The 19,494-nt window shown below is 32.7% G+C and overlaps 1 protein-coding gene across 1 annotated transcript; it reads left to right on the top strand.

Annotated features, from left to right (window-relative positions):
* Positions 1–2,600: 2,600 nt before the first annotated feature.
* On the top strand, positions 2,601–4,876 carry LOC131072659 (uncharacterized). Its single transcript, XM_059212243.1, has 9 exons — positions 2,601–3,023; positions 3,121–3,307; positions 3,456–3,608; positions 3,680–3,773; positions 3,984–4,063; positions 4,125–4,294; positions 4,445–4,524; positions 4,628–4,677; positions 4,761–4,876. The coding sequence occupies exons 1-9, from the start codon at positions 2,601–2,603 to the stop codon at positions 4,874–4,876; spliced, it is 1,353 nt and encodes a 450-aa protein (XP_059068226.1).
* The last annotated feature ends 14,618 nt before the right edge of the window (positions 4,877–19,494 follow it).

The following is a 19,494-nucleotide window of genomic DNA, read 5'->3' as shown; positions in this document are numbered from 1 at the left end:
ATGAAAAGGGACAAAAATTAATCAAATTATGCTAATAATTTGAGGTCCATTTATAGGAAAAACAATTAGGAATAATGAATAATATTATATTATAAATTAACCTCTACTAGCATTTTATGCCCACCCTCCTTTGTGGTCCATTAGTTGTAGATGATATGAGAGATCCTAAATAGACCAACTTCAATGAGTTTTAAATCAGCCCTTTGCATCTACCCTTTGGTTTTTTCGAGGAAGATACTGCTTTGTTTGGGATTGTACTTGGTGGCTCATTTTTGTAGCAAAATGCCACCTTACAAGAATGGATTGTTCTTCACATTGAACCTATTATACCATGTGTCTATTATGATCAAGAATTGGTAGAGGTTTGCAAGGGGAGCATACATGTTAGCCCATATTTATAGTAACATGCATGTGATATCAGTTCTAATGACTTAGGATAATTTATTTAATGTCTCCATAGAATCGAAAAAATGAAGTAATGATCACCTACATCGAAGGAACCTTGATTTCAATCTACTGAGTCTTTTTTTTTATATTTTGGGTTCTACGATAGATGAGGGAGACCGATGACTATAATAATGAGTCACACCAACAATATGAGCTCACACAATTATCTCACACTTTTTGATATTACGAAGTGACTTGTTGTCCTGATTATATGAATCTGTAACCCAAGGGATCTTCAATAGCCTTGTAGTATTTATCTAGCTTTGCAATTATTAGTTCCCATGCCACCATAATATTTCAATAAATTATTCAAAACACACCCTATGTGTATAAAATACTTCTGACAATAGGAAGTCGTATTAATATTTAATTACTATATCAAAGCAAGCACTTGGGATATTTGGCTCCTATCAACCTCTGAAATCATTAGATAAAATTATCTCCATAAGATATTTAACAAGTTTGATTTAGCTATGGACTTTATCACGAATCCACCTCGTTGGAGAACTATGTTTTCGTCTAGCTCTCCTTTAAAATCTTGAAGAGTTTCATATCAAAAATCACAACCGTTTATCAAATCATAAGCATGCCCTTGATACAACCCTAGGATCTCCTTATAAATCCCTCCAAGAAACATGTAGAATAATATATTTATTGGAGAACTTTATCAAATAAATTGACCTTATAATAATATTCTATTATTTTATTATTAGTTAATTAAATTAATTAAAATAAAGCCATCGTGTGAATATTTATTTATATTTTGATAACTTAATAAAAATAAATTTGTTGGCCCATATTTGAAATACCCAAAATTTGAACTTCAAATTGGTCCTAATGTTGTATGAAAACCCAAATATGTGTCTCTGCAAAATGATGACCATGTGATCTAACATTGTCAATTTTAATCCACATTTGTGATCAATCATAAATATGCTGGTCAAAATGTGAAAAAATGGATTAATTTTTTAAATTACATAGAAGTGAGGGAAATCTCTTTGTGAGTATGTCCTAAGCATCATTTTGTGCCATATGACCAATTTTTGCCTGAACCCAATTCACAGTTTGCTATATTTTAAATTTTTAAATTTTGATGACCCTCGCTCTAAAACAATTAAAATCGCCCACCCTAGGTTCCTTCATGAGGACTAAATGATTGTATATGCTCATTTTCCTACCTTGAAGGTGTGTTTCAAATTTCAAAGCCTAACTCCTTACCAACAGAAAGAGAAACCCAAGCCCAAATTGGAAAACTAATAAAAAAACTTGCAAGAAGAAAACTTTAGAGAGCTCATAGACAAATCAATTAAGATCAGCCCATCGGGTAAGATTCCCCAACATATTGAACCGCGATTTTGGCAGTATCAATAGGAACACCCCTGAGGCCTCAAAAAAATGATACACAACTTTTCCCATAATGAGATGGAGAGACCTTTGAACATGAAAAGGTGACAAGAGTTAATGCCTTAAAGGATGAGATTCGCAATCATGAAAGCCATTTGAAAGAGATCATTACAAAATCGCAAAAAAAGATATTTTTTTACAATTAAAAATATTCATAAATAAATTTTTTTTATTTAACAATAAATTGATTCAACAATAATTTTAGAAGAAAAAGAATACGTATTCATATATATATATATCTTTTATTTAAGAATAATCCTAGAAGAAAAAAAAATACATATTCATATATACATTTTAAAAAGAGTTATTTGGAAGTAGACTCGCTTAACCGAAAGGCCCGTAAAATAAAATTTTATTCTGTGTCGAGTGTGGATGCCATTTCAACATTAAAATTGTGAATATTTAGTAGGAATCAGCTCTGAGGTGAACCGGCGTAGAAATTTATTTGGTGCTGATGAGCGGCCCAACGGGACAAGCACTAAAGCAAAACCTGGGGATTGTCCGTCCATATAACACTTCCTATTCGCTTTAGTTTGTCTGCATCGTTATTGGGAATTCTGTGTTTGTTATTGACCATTTGGGTGTAATGAGAAGTCTCTATTCAAGCATAAACAGGCAACTCCTTATGCAGAAACCGCCGGCTCCTGTCACTATAAGCAGGCACCTAGTTAAGAACGACGAAATCGCTATATATATTCGTTTAAGTTGCTTAAACCCAAAAAATGTTTGCAATTGAAACTTGCTACGAAATGGAGTTCCATTCACTGAAGTTGAAGTTCGGATTTTTGTGTACAATTCTTGTAGCAATGGGTTGCATTCTGGAGGGAGGCTGTGCTTTAAGAGTTGGTTGGAGCGCAGGGATGCCAGTAGCGATTCTCGGGAAGAATTTGGAGAGATCTGGAATTACTAATTCATTTGTTTCAAGTCTAAGTAAAGCTTCGTACGAGGCATACAACTATACCCAAGTTCTGAACCATTTTGGATACACGCCAGAGAGCTATCAAACCTTTCCCCAAAGATATTTCATAGACAAGTCCAACTGGGGCGGTGCTCAAAGTAATTCTCCCATATTTGTATGGTTGGTTTCAGCAGTTGACATCACACACGACTTGGACACGGGCATCTTTATAGATCAGGCTCCTAACTTCAAAGCTCTTGTGGTGTACATAGAGGTAGTATTGCAGTTTCTTGTGCTTCTTATATGATATTACAAACTATTTTTTTTGTATGTATGTAATTAGGCATAATTGTGGCAAGGTATGTGTGTAGCACCGTTATTACGGGACGTCAATGCCATTCGGGGGAAAGGAGGCGGCGTATGCAAATGCGAGCACGAAGGGTTATTTCACATCCACGCAGGCCTTGGCCTATTATGCGACCATCAATGTGGATTTGAAGAAAACATTAAAGCCGGAGAACTGTCCAGTCGTCGTGTTTGGTGAAACCTATGGTGGAAGTAAGCTTTCTTTCACACGAGCTTATATTTTCTAGTGTTGAATATATATGGGATTCAGCCATTGAAATGGTGCATCCTATAGTGGAAGTATTATTTTTTTCACATGAACCCAATTTCTCTGTTTTAAGTTGGAATGGTATTGTTTCAGTGCTAGCTGCATGGTTTCGTCTCAAGTATGCGCACCTAACAATCGACGCCCTCGCATCATCTGCACCTATCCTTCACCTCGACGACAACGCTCCCACTAATAGTTCTGCCAGCATTGTCACCAAAGATTTCAGAGTATGTTCATTCATCTGCTGAAGAATTAATGTGAATGAATCATGCATTAATGTGTTCATTCATCTGCTGAAGAATTAATGTGAATGAATCATGCATTCATTTATGAATCGTGGGACGTGATCGACAAAATTGCATCTACCCCTCAACGATTGCTAAGCCTAAGCAGACTATTTAACTCTTGCGAGTAAAGTAACAACAACGCATTCCTCATTCCTTACATTACTGTCACCGCCGCAGAATTATTACCGATACGGGCGCCCTGGACGACATGCTTGAATTTATGTACATCCACAAAGCGGGGTACGATTTAAAACATGTTGAAGGGGTAAATACGCTCCCCAAACCTAGTCTATTGCTTATTATTTCTATGAACGAAGGCAAATTACATGAATAGCTGCTGCAGCAAATTTGAACGAAGGCCAGTGCTTGGATTTGAGTCCCGTGAATCTCACTTATTCCGGATGGAATTTGCAGGTCTCTGATTATTCTTTCTCTTAAATTAGAATGAAATTAAATTAATTTGCCCGTCTAACAGTTTTTCTTAACCCGCAGTTTTGCACCGAAATGGTGTTTCCAATAAGCAATCCTCCTGGCACGATGTTTCGGTTCTACCGCTATGATTTGAACTCCCAATCCACGGAATGCTACAATGTTCACGGCGTCCTCCCACGCCAACACTGGGCAACAACTGAATTCGGAGGACACGTATGTAAATTTAAGTCTACTATCTAGTTTTGTCGAAAACTTTTACAGTTAAGCTATATCTTTATAAAATTTTAATTACCGTTAAGTTGAAGACGACTTGGTTTGAGATTGATTTTTATGAAGGTATCTTTGGTTATATTTAACGTGCAGGAGATTACAAGTGTGTTGAAGGACTTTAGAAGCAATATCATTTTTTCAAATGGGTTAAGAGATCCGTCAAGTAGTGGAGGGTAATTGAAACTTCTGCTGAGATTTCATGCCCATTAATCGTTTTATTCCTTTTTGCCTTATTGCTAATTTAGTTCATTGGGCATGTTATGAACGTAATTACAGTGTGTTGGTGATTATTTCTGAAAGCATTGTACCTATTACCACCGAAGAGGGTAAGTTGATTCAGAATGCATTTTCCCCTCCCCAACAATCGCAACGAAATAATGTCATCTTACAAGAATTGAATGTCATGCAGGAAGGCATTGTGAAGACATTAAACCAAGTGCTAGTGACGATCCAATCTGGCTGAAACTGCAACGACAGAAAGAGATAATGATCATCCAAAAGTGGATTAACGAGTATAAACATTAATTCGACTTGTTTATCTCATCCAACGTAACATCATTTAATATTCAGCATTTAATAAAATGATTGAGAAGTGGCGATTATTCAGCTCTTTCATAGCAATGTACATCAAATATAATAATCCATTCTAAATTCAAATCGTTTATTTGTTTGACATTTTTCTACTATTTCACCATAAAAAACTTATCAAATCTTTACCATGTAATTGGCGCTGCATTCTGTGCACATTTAACACTCGTTATAGGAGGCGTTAAACACGTAGACATTACAATGTCCAATTCATGTACAATATAGCTTCTGAATAACTCATAACGTCGAACGCAGCACTCAACATGTATTAGTAGGCATGTAATATAATATCATTCTACTCAATGTAATTAATTATTACTGGTTTCAGTTGTTTCGCGTATTTTACCATTCATATGTTTTAGCTGGTGGATAATTTCATTAGTGATTGTATTCATATGGAAAGTGTACTATTACAATTAGAATGGTTTCAATAGTTGTTATAAGTTATATCTATGAATTAGTTATATAATTTAACTAAAAATAATAAAATATAAATTCTATGAGCTTAGAGAATACATTACATGTCAAACGAAAGTAGTACACAATATGATGAAGAAATCTCTTTATAAAGACAGATATGAAGTCCTAAGAAAAGTTAACATAGTGATAAGTGTCTTATTCATATGATATGAGACAAAAAAAAAGTGCAAATAACCAAACTAAGTCTTAAGTATATAAGTGTAAATAGTACCTAATTAGAATCTAATTAGGTAATAAACTATGTTCACACCAATAAACCCTTTCAGTGCAACTTAGTAAGTATGATAAGATGCAAAGCTGCAAGAATAATTAGATAAATCTTTCTATAAGAAAATGTTAGTTACTCATATAGGAACCAATAGACCCTTCATAGGTAGAGAGAAAGAAAAAAATCTATATCAAAAATATCTATCTAAGAAAAGAGAAAGGATGAAAATCAATATGTACAAGTGCACGAAGGAGTACTTGACATGACACCAACATACCGCATATATTGTGAATGTATGATGACCATCCACCATATATCCACTACATGGAAATATTATGAGATCATTTTTTAAGAGTGGATAACATGGGTATCCAAAAACCTCCCCTATTATGGTTTAAAGAGTGTGTGGGAAATCAATATGCGAGATAGAACATATATGGAAAAACAAACTATGCCAACAATCAATCCAAATATATGACCATTTTCTATATGTGATGCTTATTTATGTTTTCATCTGATGCCCATAAACTGTGGCAAGAGATGAATATACCTAAAATGCTTCACATTGTTATCTTACCAAAAATTTACTTCTCTTTGTTAAGGATGGTTATTGAAGTATGAATTAAGAAATCCATGGCTTCAAAATGACACACTCCTCATACATATAATAAATTTGATGAAAAATGGAACCCTCATAGCACCAAAAATTTGTTTCGATCCAATACTAGAAGCTCACCTGAGTTATCCAAACAAAGAAACTAGGATGCATCCCTAAATATTTAAGAACTATCAAAGAATGCAAAGTGCTAATCAAAAGAAAAGACCCTATTTGTAGAAAAATACAAACCTGAAAACCAAGCACAATTTGTTGCAAACAAATACCTATGAGAAGAGGAAGAATGCTAAACAATAGATGACTCCACTGAAATGGAAGATGAGATGAAAGATGAAGTGAATCCAAAAGATGATAAGAGAGAGAGAGAGAGAGAGAGAGAGAGAGAGAGAGAGAGAGAGAGAGAGAGAGAGAGAAAGGGACCTGAATTTTTTTTTGACAATAGGAAAATATTCAGAAATGGAAAAGCCTCCATTGAAAATATTTGACTATAGAATTAGACTTGTAGATATGAGGGCAAAAGAGTTGTACATGATCTATTGGTGGAGATGGAGATTGAAAACTACACTTAGATTGGAAAGATTTCCATGGATGGGGGTCCATAATTTTTAGAAAAAGATGATTTTATTGGTGCAAAGAAGAAGCCAAAATATTCACATGGAAATTGATAACAACCATATCAGCCTTCACTTTTTTGCATTCAAGGGATGTATGATCTTGAAACAAGTGAAAAGAGATAAAAATATCTAAAGTTTCCATAAGATTTTTTTGCTCCTAAAACCCATGTTTGGATTGAATATGTACTCACTTTTGGATCCCATTGGATGTGTCTATTAACATATTAGCAAAGGAAAGAGAATCATTCCTAAGAAAAATGGCCATTTGGTTTCCTAACACATCAATAAGATGTATTTCTCTATATTACACTAACAAATATGGGAGCTAGAACCAAAAGGGAATAATTTTGATGGAGGTAAGAGAAGGATTAAAGTTTGAAGACCAAGTTTGGGTAAAATAACCCACACCATCTGTAAGCCATTTTTGTCATTCATGCACCACATCCCTATCCTTCTTTGAGGAAAATATGCATACAAAAAAACCATTACCATTACCTAAATAAAAAACATGAGAGATGCCTTCCCAATTTTGTGAGAACCACACTTCAAAATTAGAGCATGCTGTTGAAGATCATGTGACTACTTACACAAAGACTCTTTAGAAAACTTCACCTTAATGGATCTTCATTCGACTAGATGACCAATATTAGGACGTGTCAGAGCCAATTCAATATCCTAAGGAATAAACATCTCTTTACAAACACAGTAATATCTATAATGATCCCTTCTATGGCATTTAGGGTTTATCCCACGTCCATAGGAATTGGCTTCCTTCTTGAGTCCATCCCAATAATGGTAAAACCCATGTAAGGATTTGTAGTCAGATGAATTTGGAATAAAGGGAAATCAAGGAAAGGGATTTGAATTAGGGTAGGAAGAAGAGATTACTTTAGTGTCAAATATTCACCAATGGCAAATATTTTGTATCGACTGGGGGTGGTCATGCTGCCTAAACATTATAATTTTCCATCAAATTCATGGCTTGATCGCCATATGTTTTATGTAATTAAATGTTTCTATGCGAGGATTTTGCCAATACAATATACAGTGGACACATGGTAAATTTAATTTTTTCGCTTACACTCTCCGAGGTTGCCTTAATAAATAACCATAATTCTTCTATAGGCATATGAAGATTTGTTAGCCAGGACGACCCAATTTGCTTGGCATTTTGCCGACTCATGTCTCCATTCAACCCAACTTTCGTTAACTATATTGTATTTTCCAATTATTTGGATGACCCATAATCGCTTCAAAAATTACATGTCGTGTTATACTTACGCAGGATTCACCAAATATTTGTATACCATATAAAATTCCCATGGAATTCACCATATAAGAATTGTTATAAATACATTCAAATATCAGATCTATCTCTACACAATCTGGTGGGTTCTAGTCTTTGAATTTTGATCAATAGCAAAGTTTCAGACCAAGGAAATCATTGTTGTTGACTGCATTGGTGACTGTTAGTGACCTAAAGGTGAGCAATCATATTTTTGAAGTGTTATAATATTATTCTAAATTTATCTATATTTATTTGCATAGTTGAGTTCATTCTTATTCAGTGGGGACCCATCAGTGCCAAGTGGTGGACACTCATAGATTTGAACAATCCTGGTAGCTTTTTACAAATCAGTACAAATAGGGAGGTATGTGCCAATGTAAAAGGATCTGAGATACTAATGCACTTCTATGCCATGGTCGACCTCAAGGAACCAAGAAAGCACCCCATGAAGAAACTAGAAAGAGTTATAAGGGAAGACTTCAACAAGATTGTTGAGTTTGTAACTACTTCTGTGAGGAAAATTGCTTACGATCTTTTCTCACAAATTAGAAGCAGATTCCCTCTTGACAACCTACTCGAAGCCATGTCTATTGTGTTTCCTCAATATTGGAGCCTCAATAATGCAACTGATTTTTGAAGTAAGCTACTAACTTTGATAAAATAATTTTTCATGTCCAAAGAATTGAATGGAGAAACTATAAATGAAATATTAGATGAAACTTGTCCTAGAGAGAAATCATCTCATTTTGCATACACTATGAGGGAACGATATGGCACAATGGAGAACCCCTGTGAAGAGGGATCAATAATAAGGCTTTGGAAATATATAGCTGTGAACACAACGTTGCGTGATTAAATGCCAATATATTTGAAGCTTGTTGATTTATGTCTTACCATGATATTCAGTTCGGTGGAAGATGAGAGAGTTTTCAATGCTTTGGGGTTCCTAAAATCAAAGCTATGAAACAAACTAGACAAAAATTTGGAAAATAGCTTGAGGCTCTATACATCTAGCTATGATGTCCACACTTTTTCTTACAATAGGGCACTACAAATCTGGTGGTCCAAATGTGAAAGAAGAGGTTTGGGTAGCACTTGAAACCAAAGTGCTAGTGGGACTATTGACTCATGTAATGGACCTACTAGTAGCATTGAGATGCAGTTCAACGAAGGTATGCAGACTTAGAGTGAATAAAACACAGAAAAGAATTAAGAAAGCTCTGAATTTGATGAGGATGAATGGCAACTGTAAGAGAATGGTATTTATTAATCTTATTAGTGTAAATCATCATTCATATTACAAAATCATATTATTATGGTTGATAGCTTGATGATGTTTTATGAGTCTGTCAACTTTTTGCAATTAAAATTTAATATTGATTTGTAGTTGTATTTTTCAACTTTCTATTTCAAGATTTAAAATAGCATAATAAAAGACCATAATGTGTTTATTGATACAAAGATGTTTATTTAGACATGTTGAGAACTTAGATTTTTATTAATTCTTTTAAAATATAGCCATATGATACAATTCATTCAATACACCACTCTATGTGATTCTCCATGCAAAAGTCAATACAAATTTTTAGAACCCTTTAGAAATGAACCTGAATTCCCTTTTATAGAAACAAGGGAGAAACAACAACTTCAGGTTGATTTGCAACATGTGAAGACTCAACATCAAAATCACAAACTCAACACAAATTTACATGGCCATCACAGGCCGGATTAGAAATTTAATAATTGCTACATGTCTGATGTCTCCTATTCAAAAAACAAAGTTCAAAATTAAATATTAATTGAAGCCATGACAAATGAAATATAGATAATAGTAGTGCCAATAACCTAGTAATCAGAAATAGAGAAATACAGACATGTTAAAACTTGGGAGAATTTGAGAATACAAATTTAAAGGTTGAAGGTTTGCACTGTACATCGTAGAATCATAGGCTGGATTAGCAATAATGAGTGCTGGTTTTTTCCTATTCATAAAACAATTATTTCAAGTGATGCCAAATTCCAAACAGAAAAAACATAAAACCTTGAAATTAAGAGTAAAAGCAGAAAACTGTGCAATACATACTATGGTTCTTGAGAGTTTTGTGCTAGTTTTTGTAGGGTGATCCACTCTTCATCTGATGGAAGGTCACTATTCTTTAAACTATACAAAGTCAACTACAACTTCGTCAACAATCCATATTTAGAAGAGTGACTTGACATCACTATTTCACCCAATACCGCATTCAGTGTTGTAAATGGTTGGATGAATTCCAGAAAGTTCTGGGGAGTTGTGTTCTTAGGAAACAAGTCTAAATCAGACTTCATTTTTATCTCCATGTTTTTTCTGTAAGCTTCTTTTCCAATGAATTTATTTGATGGGTCAATGGTCTTAGGCAAACCAGGTTTAATCAAAGTAGTTGTCTTTTCTTGCAACTTCAATGTCTTTTCGCCACATTTATCCATAACTTCTGATGTTTCCCTTAGTTTCTGGCATTTTTGAAGGATAGATGATGTCTTAACTGTGGCATCAATGCAGCTGTTAATTCCCTTGGATGCCAAATAGTTGTCACTGGTACTGTAGAGTACTTACAAAATTTGTTTTTCCATATCCTCTTTTGAATAAACATGTATTCTCTTCTCAATGTTCCCTTTGATTTTAATATAAATTAATCTTAGACTTTCATTCAATTCAAACCATTTACACAACTTGTCACTCATCTGCATTATTTACCCTCAAATGTTTTCTTGTATATAATTTGTTGTATTTTTCATATTATCTTTCAATCTATCCTCCAAAGTTTTAATTTTATCATTTGCTTTGTGCAGATCTTCTTTCATTTGTGCACATATTTTTTTTCTTCCTCTACTTCCCCTTCCAATTTTTGCTTTTTCCTTCTCATGATCCAATAGGTCCTGTATTTTTCTTATTTCGGCTACAGTAGACTCATAAATTTTGTGTAATTTCTGAAAACTAGCTCTTTCCTCATCAATTTTCTGTAAATCATTGCACTTGTTATCTACTGCTTTTCTCTTTGATTTTTTTTGTTTGCGAGGTCTGCCTATAACTTTTCTATTTGTTTCTCTAGTTTATTTTTTTCTCTCTCCACCTTTAGCAGTGAAGTGTAGACCACTTCGTTAGTCCTCTTTGACACACTAATTTTGTCCACATTGTGTACTTTGGAAAAATCCATTTGGAGGGTGCTAACTTGACATTCAGAGGGATCTATCTGACACTGTGGTGGATTTTTATGTTTAGTTGGGGGCATAAAAACCATGAACTCCATCATATCTTTATGTGGGTCATATGTTGGAAATACCCTATTCCTTGTAGGTTGTTTTTCTAAAACTTCAATCAAGGAAACCCTATGCAATGCTCTCTTTTTTTCTTTATTTGCATTTGTTGTGTGTTCATTTTTTTTTATATTAATCACGAAATCAAAAATTGGGCTTGCTCAAGCAATTGAATGTTTGAAAGGTGACATAGTAGATGATCGAGTTCCACCTATGCATGTGGTTTTAGCTAATGCATTACGAGGATTACCAACAACAATTCCTGATCCTGTCCCACTAACACTTTCATGTGTAGTTTTAATAGCCTTTTGAGGAGTCTGATCTCAAGCTACAAATGATAGATTTGTAGTGTTAGTGGCACTTGATATAGGATTCTGAATCGTATGAGTATCTAATGCTAGTGGCCTCTTGTGAGAGATATTTTGTTGTTGCACTTTTCCAACACCAAGACAACTAGTATCAGTAGTAGTACCCATTCCAAACCCACCAATTACAGTGGCACTTGACTGAACACTAATAGGAATACTATCCTTAGATTCCCTACTAGCGGTAGTGGCACTTGATTCACCACCAATGGGAATACCATGATGTGGTGGTGGTTGTTGATTTGAACTTGAAACAAATGCAAGTGGATCCTGAGGGCAATGCATAGTACCTTTCCGTGATGAATCTGAAGAATCAATTCCAATGACTGGTTTAATATGAGCTTTTAATTTTGAATCTGACGGAAGTTGTACCTCAAGTGGATACCAAATGCCTTCTCCTTTTTGACCTAGACCACCACCTTCAAAATCCAATTTTTCCACAATGCTTGCCCCATTGCTATATTTTTATTTCATGGACTCATTGACTCCACATATATTTTGGGGACTGTAGTAGTTGTTGGAGTGGGCTCAACCTCATACTTATTTTAATCTCCACTCCTATCATATGATGTTGTGGGATGCTCCATATTCTACTTAATGTGGTTTCGGTTGTTTCGCGTATTTTACCATTCATATGTTTTAGCTGGTGGATAATTTCATTAGTGATTGTATTCAAATGGCAAGTGTACTATTGCAATTAGAATGGTTTCAATAGTTGTTATAAGTTATATCTATGAATTAGTTATATAATTTAACTAAAAGAAAAAAAATATAAATTCTATGAGGTTAGAGAATTCATTACATGTCAAATGAAAGTAGTACAATATATGATGAAGAAATCATAGAATAAAGACAAATATGATGTTCTAAGAAACGTTAACATAGTGATAAGTGTCTTATTCATATGATATGAGACAAAAAAAGGTACAAATGACCAAACTAAGTCCTAAGTATATAAGTGTAAATAGTAACTAATTAGAATCTAATTAGGTAATAAACTATGTTCACACCAATAAACCCTTTCAGTGCAACTTTGGAAGTATGAAAGGATTCAAAGCTTCAAGAATATTAAGATAAGTCTTTCTATAAGAAAATGTTAGTTACTCATATAGGAACCAATAGACCCTTCATAGGTAGAGAGAAAGAAAACAATCTATATAAAAAATATCTATCTAAGAAAAGAGAGAGGATGAAAATCAATATGTACAAGTGCATGAAGGAGTACTTGACATGACACCAACATACCACATATATTATGAATGTATGATGGCCATCCACCATATATCCACTACACGGAAATATTATGAGATCATTTTTTAAGAATGGATAACATGGGTATCAAAAAATCTCCCCTATTATGGTTTAAAGAGTGTGTGGGAAATCAATATGCGAGATAGAACATATATGGAAAAATAAACCATGCCAACAATCAATCCAAATATATGGCCATTTTCTATATGTGATGCTTATTTATGATTTCATCTGATCCCCATAAAGTGTGGCAAGAAATGAATATACCTAAACTGCTTCACATTGTTATCTTACCAAAAATTTACTTCCCTTTGCTAAGGATAGTTATTGAAGTATGAATTAAGCAATCCATGGTTTCAATATGACATGCTCCTCATAAATATAATAAATTTTATGAAAAGTGGAACCCTCACAGCACCAAAAATTTGTTTTGATCCAATAGTAGAAGCTCACTTGAGTTATCCAAACAAAGAAACTAGGATGCATCCCTAGATATTTGAGAACTATCAAAGAATGCAAAGTGCTAATAAAAAAAAAAGACCCTATTTGTAGAAAAATCCAAACTTGAAAACCAAGCATAATTCCTTGCAAACAAATACCTATGAGAAGAGGAATAATGCTAAACAACAGATGACTCCACTGAAATGGAAGATGAGATGAAAGATGAAGTTAATCCAAAAGATGATAAAAGAGAGAGAGAGAGAGAGAGAGAGAGAGAGAGAGAGAGAGAGAGAGAGAGAGAGAGAGAGAGAGAGAGAGGAAAATATTCAGAAATGGAGAGAGAGAGGAAAATATTCAGAAATGGAGAGAGAGAGGAAAATATTCAGAAATGGAAAAATCTCCATTGAAAATATTTGACCATAGAATCAGACTTGTAGATATGAGGGCAAAAGCGTTATACATGATCTATTTGTGGAGATGGAGATTGAAAACTACACTTAGATTGGAAAGATTTCCATGGATGGGGGTCAATAAATTTGACGAAAGATGATTTTCTTGGTGCAAAGAAGAAGCCAATATATTCACATGGAAATTGATAACAACAATACCAACCTTCACTTTTTTGCATTCAAGGGATGTATAGTCTTGAAACAAGTGAAAAGAGATAAAAATCCTATCTAAAGTTTCCATACAAATTTTTGCTCCAAAAACCCATGTTTGGATTGGATATGTACTCACTTTTGGATCCCATTGGATGTGTCTATTAACATATTAGCAAAGGAAAGAGAATCATTCATGAAAAAAATGGCCATTTGTTTTTTTAACTCATCAATAAAATTGATTTCTCTATATTCCAGTAACAAATATGGGAGCTAGAACCAAAAGGGAATAATTTTGATGGAAGTAAGAGAAGGATTAAAGTTCGAAGACCAAGTTTGTGTAAAATAACCCACACCATCTGTAAGCCATTTAACTAGTACCACATTATAATAATTTTCCTAACTCCTTGTAGGGTTTGAGCTTCTTGTGTAGGTCTAAAAACTTTTTAAAAAGTAAGAACAAGAAAATTTCTTATATCTTTCATTTTTACCTATCTATCCACAAGTATCTCTATCCATTTAATTGAGTTGAATACCATATTTTTGTTTCATTGAAGTAAACAATTAAGTAGCTACATGGAATATGCCTTACCATATACTAGTGCAATGAAATAATTCAAGAGTGAATTCCATTTAAAAATCACCCTCTTTTCTGTGGTTCTCTTGTGTAGCTTGTCTAACCTATCTTTTTAGTTATGAGCATTATACTTACATTCACTCAACTATACTACACCAGAGGACTCAAGATAGAGAAATTTTGAATAATAATAAAAAATTGTCATAGATGTTGGGATTCGTTTGCATATACACACTTTAAAATTATAAAAAAACAAATGGCACATTTTGATGATAACATGAAATTTCATAAGATAATGACTTGTATATATAATATGATGAAACAATTGAATTCAAAGGCATCATCTAGCTTCCAATCTAGGTGGGTACAATATTAGAAACTTTGTTTCATTTAATTGATGTTAAACACTCATATAACATCCCTCATGGTCAACCAAGGATCCATGCCATGTAGGAACTCATATCAAAATTCCATAATCATATCAAATCCTTATAGAATAGTGTAAAAGTGATATTTATTATCAATTCTAATCACTTTGATTACTATATGTTATTGGAAGGTACTTACAAAAACTCCCATCATCGTCCGATGTGAATTTCATCATTCATCCACCATTATTATGATTTTCATGCTAAATTAATCCTACTAGTTTTGCAACTCACAAATAAAATTACATATTAGAGATAAAAGTGTATGAGAGTATGAGGTACATAATTCCTTCCATATAAATAAATCTTATGGTCATCTACTATAGAAAAAATAAAGGAGGCAATATTGGAGATATGTTCAGTCAATTAGTTAATCAACAAACAAATTTGTATTGAAGACGAAAGACACTCTTATCAAACCTCAAGAATTAAATAAATTACACAAACTCTTCAACTTTGTCGATTTATACTAAACTATTCAGTTCACAATAAATGAATTCCATGTACATCATAGCATAGTATTAGTTTTCTCGATCAATTCTATTTGCCAAGAACAATAACTTGGTATTAAATTCAACTAGATCATATTTTGTTTATTCACATTAGTATTCTCAATCTAGAAATAAAAAACAAATGTATTCATCTACATTTTTAGGGATTTTATTTCAGATTCTACGGTCCCTGTCTTATCTTTTTGTTTTATCTTCATTGTATGCTTGTATTTTTAATCTAAATCGAATCTTTAATTTTTATAATGTTTATATAACAAATATTTGACTTATATATATCTATATATATATATATATATATATATATATATATATATATATATATATATATATATATATATATATATATATATATATATATATATAAACAGTTTGATTCACTAATATGATTTACCTTTCTTATTCTACTAGTTAATATTTTAAGCTATTATCCCAACCCTTACACAAACGAAAAAGAAAAGATAATTGTACATTAGCTATATAGTCAATAATGCATATCAATCAAGCATTATATATAAAAATAAATATTTATAAAATCATAACTAAATATTAATTTTAATAAATAGATTGTCGAAAAGTCAATGATGGGCTATAGACTAATAATTATGTCATTTGAATATTATATATATATATATATATATATATATATATATATATATATATATTTTGTAGTATTTACTCAGTTTCACCTACACTTCTTCTGTATGTAAGTGGCATGTGTCACAAATATTGGTCAACCAAAAAGTAGCATAAGAATCACCTACAAACCAAAATGAACTTGTCACCAAAAGAGAAGCAATATAAATACTATGAAGCTAGAGAATTAATTATATGCAAAATAAAGCTAGTTGAATATACAACCACAAAATGGCTATTATAAATATAGGTATTTAAGTATAGGAGAAGCTAAGAGAATGCAAGGTATCTTAATCCTATCATATAAGACACAAAATATAAATGATCTAATAAGGCTGAGTATATAATTAAAAAGTGGACGTAATCAGAAAATACGTAGGTAATATACTATGTTCACACCAAAAAAACTCATTCATCACAAATAAAGAGATATGAAAACATACAAAAAGTGGTAAAGGACCCACAACATATGCTTAAAAACTTCTCTAGTACTTGACCTCCCAAAAATTTAAACAATTTTTTTATACATGTATGTGACATTATAAGCAACTTCCTAATATGCTATTAAAATTTATCTTAGCTTGGTCTTATGTAGCCGGAGTATAACGTTTATTTCTATATCGAATTGAATGGAAAATACTATTTTTTGGCCACCACGTTAATATTATTATCTATTTCTAACTTATGGTATGGTTTTCGATAAGATCCTAGCCATTGATATATTCTACAATTTACCTCATATATGGAATTAATAGTATTAATGCAGCTAGCATCATGCAACACACTAAATAAATTTACCTACTGTATGGAATTAATAGTATTAATGGAGCTAGCATCATGCAACACACTACATATTTTTTTCAATAACAATTGGATTTCTTTAAAGCCTTTATAATGATGGCACAAATTTATGAGTTGTAAATTTAACTGTAGTAGTGTATGCCATTATGTGATAGTATGAATCTATATTAATTCAAATGGTTGTATTGATTTCTCAACATGGATTTTCAGAACCTCAAGAATAAATTGCGTGGATTCATCTATTACCAAATTTGAACATTTGAATTATTATTCTCAGACTTTTGGATATTGAAGAAACAACATGATAAAGTCTACTTTTGTCTATGATATAGTATTAAAATATTTAAGCTTGTGCTAAAAAAATCGACATGGCATTATTGCTCTAGAATTGTAGTACTATATTCATAATGATCCCTCAATCACAAAAAGGGACCAAAATTAATCAAATTATGCTAATAGTTTGAGGTCCATTTATAGGAAGAAAAAATTAGGAATAATGAATAATATTATATATTAAATTAACCTCTACTAGCATTTTATGCCCACCTTCCTTTGTGGTCCATTAGCTATAGATGATATGAGAGATCCTAAATAGACCAACTTCGACAAGTTTTAAATCAGCCCTTTGCATCTACCCTTTGTTTTTTTCGAGGAAAATAGTGCTTTATTTGGGATTGTACTTGGTGACTCATTTTTGTAACAAAATGCCACCTTACAAGAATGGATTGTTCTTCACATTGAACCTATTATACCATGTGGCTATTATGATCAAGCATTGGTAGAGGTTTGCAAGGGAAGCATACATGTTAGCCCATATTTATAGTAACATGAATGTGATATCAGTTCTAATGACTTAGGATAATTTATTTAATGTTTGCATAGAATCGAACAAATGAAGTAATGATCACCTACATTGACAGAACCTTGATTTCAATCTACTGCGTCTTTTGTTGATAATTTGTGTTCTACGATAGAGGAGGGAGACCGATGACTAGAATAACGAGTCACACTAACAATATGAGCTGACACAACTATCTCGCACTTTTTGATATTACAAAGTGCCTTGTTGTCCTGATTATATGAATCTGTAACCCGAGGGATCTTAAATAGCCCTCTAGTATTTATCCACCTTTGCAATTATTAATTCTTATGCCACCACAATATTTCAATAAATTATTCAAATCACACCCTACGCATATGAAATACTTTTGACAATAGGAAATCGTATTAATGTTTAATTACTATATCAAAGCAAGAATTTGGGATATTTGACTCGTTAAATTAACCTCTGAAATCATTAGATAAAATTGTCTCCATCATATTTTTAACAAGTTTGGTTTAGCTATGGACTCTGTCACGAATCCACCTTGTTGGAGAGCTAGGTTTTCGTCTAGCTCTCCTTTAAAATCTTGAAGAGTTTCATCTCCAAAAATCACAACCATTTATCAAATCATAAGAATGCCCTTGATACAACCCTAGGATCTCCTTATAAATCCCTCCAAGAAACATCTAGAAGAATAGGTTAATTGGAGAACTTTATCAAATAAAGTGACCTTATAATAATATTCTATTATTTTATTATTAGTTAATTAAATTAATTAAAATTAGGCGATCGTGTGAATATTTATTTATATTTTGATAACTTAATAAAAATAAATTTGTTGCCCCATATTTGAAATACCAAAAATTTGAACTTCAAATTGGTCCTAATGTTGTATGAAAACCTAAATAAAATGATGAGCATGTGATCTAACGTTGTCAATTTAAATCTACATTTGTGATCAATCATAAATATGCCAGTCAAAATGTGAAAAATGGATGAGTTCTTAAAATTACAAAGAAGTGAGCGAAATCTCTTTGTGAGTCTGTCCTAATCATCATTTTTTGCCATATGACCAATTTTTTCCTCAACCCAATTCACAGTTTGCTATATTTTAAAGTTTCAAATTTTGATGTCCCTCGCTCTAAAAAGATTAAAATCCCCCACCCTAGGTTTCTTCACGAGGACTAAATGATGGTATATGCTCATTTTCCTACCTTGAAGGCGTGTTCCAAATTTCAAAGCCTAACTCCTTACCAACAGAAAGAGAAACCCAAGCCCCAACTAGAAAACTAATAAAAAAAACTTGCAAGAAGAAAACTTTAGAGAGCCTAGAGACAAATCAATTAAAATCAGCCCATCGGGTAAGATTCCCCAACATATTGAACCGTGATTTTGGCAGTATCAATAGGAACACCCCCGAGGCCTCAAAACAATGATACACAACTTTTCCCATAATGAAATGGAGAGACCTCTGAACATGAAAAGGTGACAAGAGTTAATGCCTTAAAGGATGACATCCACAATCATGAAAGTCATTTGAAAGAGATCATTACAAAATCACCAAATAAGATATTTTTTTATGATTAAAAATATTCATAAATAGATTTTTTTTATTTAACAATAATTTG

The sequence above is a fragment of the Cryptomeria japonica genome, chromosome 10 (genome assembly GCF_030272615.1).
Source record: "Cryptomeria japonica chromosome 10, Sugi_1.0, whole genome shotgun sequence".
Lineage (NCBI taxonomy): Eukaryota > Viridiplantae > Streptophyta > Pinopsida > Cupressales > Cupressaceae > Cryptomeria > Cryptomeria japonica.
Note: the sequence above shows the minus strand (reverse complement) of the source record. Positions and strands in the feature narration are given on the sequence as shown.